This window comes from Teleopsis dalmanni, chromosome 1, assembly GCF_002237135.1.
Source record: "Teleopsis dalmanni isolate 2A chromosome 1, ASM223713v2, whole genome shotgun sequence".
NCBI lineage: Eukaryota > Metazoa > Arthropoda > Insecta > Diptera > Diopsidae > Teleopsis > Teleopsis dalmanni.
The window spans coordinates 227,655,619-227,663,018 of record NC_051846.1 but is presented as its reverse complement, the minus strand read 5'-3'; the positions used below and the strand labels follow the sequence as shown (position 1 = coordinate 227,663,018).

The following is a 7,400-nucleotide window of genomic DNA, read 5'->3' as shown; positions in this document are numbered from 1 at the left end:
TAATAAAATTACTAGTTATCCAAAAATTACTATCTCTGTGCTTTCAATTCACCTATTTAGAGAAATTTTAACATATTTTTTTTCCTACAAAAGTTAAGGTAATTATTATCAATTACTATTATACGTTAAAAGCAATAACGGAATTTCTTATTTTATTAATAATGATAGTTTAGTGATTGATTGTTATTATGGCCGTGTGCGAGTTCGAGTAAATTGAGGTAAAGTAAATTTCAATTTCCTATTGATTTTTTGCGCTGCACTTAATATTTATTTAATATTTATTAATATTTAATATTTATTAAAAGTTAATATTTATTTATTTATTTATTGTACTTACTATTATTTTTGATTAAAAGTTTTCAAACATCTATTTATTTATTTATTAAACATCTTATTAAATTAAATTTTTATCTAATTTACCCTACTTGAAATTCTGGTAATTACCAATATTCTCTGCCATACCAACATAATTTAATATTTCTCTTAATTTACCATCAATTTACTCGAACTCGCACACGGCCTATGACAAATATATAATAAGTTTTTTGATTTCCACCGGGGTTAGGTCATCCATGTAATACATTAAATTATAAAAAATTATACTCATTTATTTGTGTTAAATATTTTTAATTAGAAGATTTTGAATTTATTTATCGTTTTTTTTAATGGTTTCTATATATTTTTTATCCGGCTATAAATGAATTTTTTTGTTAAATAATTCAACGTTTGTTTAATATATTTTACTGTATTCTATATTTCGACTGTCTTTGAGAGTCATCATCGTGATCCTGATCACAAAAAGTGCTTGCATGAAATTACACACCACCACACATGAGACAATCAAAAATCACCTCAAAGTCCTTCAAATGTTGCGGTCCAGTTAATTATTGTCTTTATCTGAGTTGTTGTGGTTCATTCTGAATTTTAACAAATTCTAAATGAATCACTCCACGAAATGAACGTTAGAAAAAGACAATAATGGCAAATACAACGGTTGAGTTTTACAACACTATATTAATCCATCACATAAACCTGTCATTGTTCCCAAAATACACAAATTCACAAATGAACCTAAAATCTTTTAATAAAGTCTATAATTGTAAACGGATAATATTATAGATCGCTATATAACCAAGCATTATAATATATTACAGTACTATTCAATAGAATACTGTCACAAAAAGGAAACCCTGAAATTTATTTCTTCGAAATTTGATCTATTGGAAATATTTGACTTGGAAAATATATATTCCAGGTCTAAGGATAAATAATTTTCTCTATTTATTTGTCTCTAAAAGAATTATAAAAAAATCAAAAACTTTTATGTGAATAAGAAGAAGCAAAGAGGTATTGTGTCTATTAAGTAAAAACTCTGGTCTTCGAATTATAAATAAAATGTTACCTTCGAAAGTAGTTAATTAATAAGTTCGGCATTTTAAAACACCTCAGAGATATTAATCGAAGGTTTTATGATTAATATGCATTTGGTCAGTTAAATTTTTTTACTAACTCTAGTGCCAGGTGTTATAATACATATTTACCTATTTTATCTATTTTGGGCTCCTGTTCTCCAATATACTACAAGTTACTTATGTCAGTCAAAAGAGATATCTCTATTTGCGTTTAACGACAAGTATTCAAGACATAGTGTCCGTCTAGTCTATCATAAAAACTGTAAGATAAAAATTTCTATTGTGCAATTCTCTACATCAAGATATTTGGTACTAATGGTTCGTTTACATTAATCAAGTGGTGTAAATCCTGTTATGCAAATCCTTATTAAATTGTAATGTCTTTGCTTACAGATATGTCAGCGTTTTGCTTCTCTTTCTAATTTTGAGATTTCTGATCCATTTGTCTAGACTTCTTTAGTCACGAATTCATTAGATTTTTGGTTCTTTTTTTTTATCCAACATACATTATGTTAGTGAGGTACAGAACAGCAAAACGTTATATACATCAATGACGATATTTTGGCACAGTTTTATTTTTTAATTAACTTTAATTAGTAATAACAATTATTACTATATTTAGTACCTTATTAAGTAATTATAAGTAATTAGTACATAATTATTATAAATGAAGCTGCTTTATTTACAATCAATAGCACCAAGTACTAATTTGTGATCACTTCGCCAAACAATTATAATATATTTACTAATCTGATATAGTAGGCATCTTATTTATTATTTGAAGTTGGAAGTAAAATTTATATATATCAAAAAAAAAATATTTACTGTTTGAAGGTATATTTTTTCAAATTTTAAACCATCACAAAATTCTATTAAGCGCGCTTTCTATTTTATACCTATTCTATTCTATTTTATATCAATGGATTACTCACATACTGATTCCACTACAGTAGGTCAAATTTGCACTGACCTGCCAGAGAAAGAAATATCACCTGAACCACCTTTAGTAACGGTAGAATATGATTATTACGCGAAAACCGATGTACTTAAAGATTTCGAGGCTTATAGAGATAGTGAGAAGAAAGATAAAATACCATGGTTCAATAAAGGCAAGCTAATTCAATAATTAAGTATTCATTATATTTTAAATTAAATAATTATTCTAAAACTTATACAGAAAAAAATTGTTTGAATAAGCTGAATGACATTCATTCATACAATACAAAATTTCTCAAAACATCAAAAAAGAATAAAGATAGCGAACCTCAAGTCCTATATGAGCCCTTTCCTGAATGTGTTGAAAAGTTCGAGAGAGGAAACGAAAAACACGGATTATGTAAGACTGAAGACTGTGAGGAACATAAGACTATGTTACCAAATGTTATTTTTAGTGCGAGAAAAGCACCATGGACTAAAGATAAGAAAACAAATCCCACTACTGCTAGACAACGTCGGTTGAGGGAAAAAATTCTTTTTACTTCATCGTCATTAAAGCGTTGTCCATTGCCATTTGATTTCGGAAAAACTCAAGATTCAGGTGATAGTAAGAAAAAAAAAACTAAGGCCAGAAAAAAACGTGAGGATCCTATTCCAGTAAAAGAAGAATATGTTAATAGTGATGAAGAAACTCTGACGGACGCTCCAGAGTGTGAACAAAATTTACTTCCCTCAGTAATACCTTCAGAGCACCATTTGAATTTTGTTGAAGAGAGCGAAAATGTAAAGAAATACCTTAATGAGAAAACTGCTAATAAACCACCTACCAATCCATCATCTAGCTGTTTTGAACTCAGTCCTGATTCTTCTGTCATATCTGAAGAGCTCATATCATTTAAAGAGGAAACTTTTGCTAATTCGCCGTCTGAACAATCATCACAACTGAAAAAGCAAAATGCGATGATAGAGGCTATGAAAAATAGTGAACTGCTACTTTCAACCTATAAAATTCAGAATGAGTTGAATAAAGTAAATAGGAATAAAGCACAAACAGAGAAAGAAATTATAAGTAACATTTTACTAGTTCCTAACACTGCTCGTATTTGCAAGCGAATGCAGAATAATACAACACAAACAGAGACGAAATCTAACACCACAGTTTTACCAGTTCCTGAGACTTGTCCTAAGTACGACACAAAATACAAAGCGGAACCGTTTGTGGCTAAGAATATTTTTTTGCCTTCTAACGGAACTCTTAGGGGCTCTACAAATCACAACAAAGGCAGACGAAGAAAAATTTCAAGCAAGATTGCTGATTTGATTGAAAAAATCAATATATCTAATATAACCGCCAAAACTGATAGTGTTACCAATCGTACATATTTTAATCAACAAAAAAACATAGAGCCAGCCCACATTCCTTTGCAAAAATCACAGTCCCGTACAAATAAACCAGTGGAATCCACTTCAGCATTGCCTGGCAGAGAGGAAGAAGTATCTGATGTTTTGGAGCTTGGTGAGAAATATTCAGATAATCACGATAATCCAAAAAAATACGATGGGGAAACGGAAACTTGGGAGGACAGAAAGGTTGAAAGAAGGACATGTTGTGGAGGTAAGGATATTTTACTAAACACTTTAAATAAAATAATTTCAGTAGTTTTTAATATAGTTATGATCACAATAGCACTTCTTGGCATGGTCTTGGCGTCGCTAGTTTGGTTGGTACATAATAAATAATTATAACATAGTAAATAATTTGAATTTCGCACAAATTTTTATATATTGTTTCAAAAAAAAAAAAATAAGTAAATAAAACTTGCATGAGAATATTTCATTATTTAAAAATGAAGAACGAAGTCATGTATAATTTTTTTTGTATTTATTATCGGGATTATTTGTGAAAAGTGTATTCGTACAAAGTGCGCGCAAAATAAATCGCTCCGCAACTTTTAATGTTTTTTATTAAAAAAATGGAACACAGTGATCACAAATTTAATTAAATAAATTGAGACAGTGACTCTAAATAAAAAGCTAATAAAATTGTGCCTGATTTTAAAAGATAAGTGAAACTTTTATTGAATTTAAAACATTTGTTTTTTATCAAAAAAAGAGTTTAACTTTGCAAAATTATTTTTGTTTTGAATTTTATTTTAATATTTTTCACACACATCTAAAACAGCTGATAGAGACAGCATATAAAGCTTGAAAGCTTCACATAAATAAAGAAAAAAAGTGTTGTAAATTGACTCTGATATTATACCAATTGCAATTCGCTTATCGTGTAATTGTGTAATTTTTTAATAAAATCTTTTAATTTGTTTTTTCTTTTGTATTCCTTTATATATTTTTTATATTTTATATAAAACGACTGCACAAATTTTATAAAAACATTTTATGCCTATAAATAGAACACCACCTCCGGTAAAAGAAGGTGGTACACACCAATTAAAAAGTGAAAATTCACCAGCAGATGTTGGAACTAAACAAGTTCAAAGTTTAGAAAAAATGAATAAACAAAGTACAGACATTGCGACTTTACTAAAGGTTTCTCAGCGAGAACGAGCAGGATCTATGAGCGAAATCCATAACGCCAAAATTGATTTTCCGTGCAGAAAAGAAGAATGGAACGAAGTTAAAGGTAGTAAAAGACTTAGAGACAGTCCTGAAAAAATGAAAAAACCAAAGCAACAAAAATTGAACTACTGGCTCAGTAATTCGAATAGATTTGATGGACTAGTAGTGGAAGAAAAAGAAGACCAACCTGCTAAACAAGAGGAAAAACCGCTTAAATCACCACCAATTTTTGTAGATAAAGTTGAGGACGTTCGCCCACTTTTAAATCTGCTTAACGAAATTGCAAATAATAAATATGAAATGAGAGTGATTTCATCTACTCGGGTTCGTATACAGCCCGGTGCACCGGAAATTTATTCAAAAATCGTTAAAATGCTAGAAAGTAAGAACACGGAATTTTATACATACAAACCTAAAAATGAAAGGAGCTTTAAGGTCATATTAAGAAATATGCATCCCTCCGTCGATATTGGGGATATAAAAACAGCTCTAGAAGAATTTGGACATGCTACTACAAATATATGGAATATGAAACATTGCCAAACAAAAAGGTCCCTTCCAATGTTCGTTGTAGAAATAGAGCAAAAACCAAATAACAAAGATATCTACAACATTAAAAGCTTACTCCACAGTCGAGTTACCTTTGAGCCACCCCATTTTAAACGTGAGTTACCTCAATGCTCAAGATGCCAACACTATGGCCACACTAAATCAGGATGTAGAAGACAACCCAAATGCATTAAGTGTGCTGGTAATCACGCATCGGCTGACTGCGAAAGAAAATCCAGAACAAATGATGTTAAATGTGTTCTTTGTGAAGGTAACCACCCAGCAAACTACAAGGGCTGCTTAGTGTATAAAAAACTGCAAGCGTCTACTTTCCCACCACTTAAAAAAAAATTTCTAAAACCTGATGCTGAATTTGTATCCTCAACTAATCAGCATCAAGAACAACACGAAAAACAGCAAACTTTCGCTCAACCTGCACGCGCTCAACCAGGTCAAACTACTCCAAATAAAAACTCTCAGCAAACTTACGCTCAAGTTGCTGCCAACCAAATAGATCAAATTTCTTCCAATAAAAATAATCTTCACAGCGATGCATTGGTGAGTGAAATGAAAGAATTGATGAAACTAATGCGGGAAGTAATGAATCAAATAACTACCATGACAAATCTTTTAGTAAGTCTTGTTTCTAAACAAACCATATGCCCATAAAGCTCGTCTTATGGAATGCCAATGGGTTGTCAAAACATTCCTCTGAACTGAGATTATTTCTATCAAAAAATAACGTAGATGTATTATTAGTTTCAGAAACTCATTTCACAAAAAAAAATTTTTTTAAAATTCCATCCTATTGTTTCTATCAGTCTCCGCATCCGGACGGAAAAGCTCATGGAGGCTCTGCAGTATTAATTAAAAGAACACTTAAACATTATGAATGTACTCACTATAGCACTGATGAAATTCAAGCCACAAATATTATGATCGAGGACTCAGTCGGACCAATTCTTATATCTGCCATATATAGCCCACCAAAACATAATGTGAAGGAAGAAATCTACACAAAATTTTTTTCAACATTAGGGAATCGATTTATAACTGGTGGCGACTTCAATGCGAAAAATATATTCTGGGGATCACGACTAACCACAACAAAGGGACGTGAATTATACAAAGCAGTGAGACTCTTGAAACTTAAAGTTTTTTCCACAGGAGAGCCCACATACTGGCCATCAGATACAGATAAAATTCCTGATCTTATTGATTTCTGCGTTACCAAAGGCTTCCTTTATGAACATGTGCAATGTAAGACCAGCTTAGATTTATCATCGGACCATTCACCAGTGATTGTAATAATAGATAAAGACCTTAGAAACAAGATCCAAAAATGTCAATTATACAACAAGCAAACAAATTGGCCTATATTTGAAACAATGTTGTCATCGTCTCTAAACGTCAAAATGCCACTAAAAACTGAAGAAGATATAATTGAAGCGACTGAATACCTAACCAGATCTATTCAAGAGGCAGCATGGGAAGCTACTCCTCCTCCAAAAGTCTATATGAAGAATCTAGTAACGTATACTGGGGAGATCACAAAAAAACTAAAGGATAAACGAAATGCTAGAAAAATATGGCATCGCACCAGATTTCCTGAAGACAAGAGGAAACTTAACAAAATTATTAAAGATCTAAAGACTCTGCTGAAACGACAGACGGAACAAAATACGCAGAAGTTCTTACATAGCCTCGACACGTCTCACTTATCTCACTATTCTCTATGGAAAGCAAATAAAAAAGTAAATAATACAATAGATTATCGACCCCCACTTAAAAATACAGATAATACTTGGGCGAAAAAACCGTCTGAAAAAGCTCAACTTTTCGCAAGCCACCTAAAAAACGTTTTTATTCCACATGATATGACTGGCGATTCAGAAATAGATGTCAATGTTTCCAAATTTTTAGAAG

The 7,400-nt window shown here is 31.1% G+C and overlaps 1 protein-coding gene across 2 annotated transcripts; it reads left to right on the top strand.

Annotated features, from left to right (window-relative positions):
- Positions 1-2,243: 2,243 nt before the first annotated feature.
- LOC119672518 lies at positions 2,244-4,126 on the top strand. 2 transcript variants are annotated; one of them, XM_038083577.1, is made up of 3 exons: positions 2,244-2,521; positions 2,590-3,963; positions 4,021-4,126. In XM_038083577.1, exons 1-3 carry the CDS (start codon positions 2,332-2,334, stop codon positions 4,086-4,088), a joined length of 1,632 nt encoding a protein of 543 aa, XP_037939505.1. In that variant the 5' UTR covers positions 2,244-2,331; the 3' UTR covers positions 4,089-4,126. The 2 variants fall into 2 exon arrangements, with proteins under 2 accessions (XP_037939505.1, XP_037939504.1); XM_038083576.1 differs by having other exon boundaries at positions 4,009-4,124.
- The last annotated feature ends 3,274 nt before the right edge of the window (positions 4,127-7,400 follow it).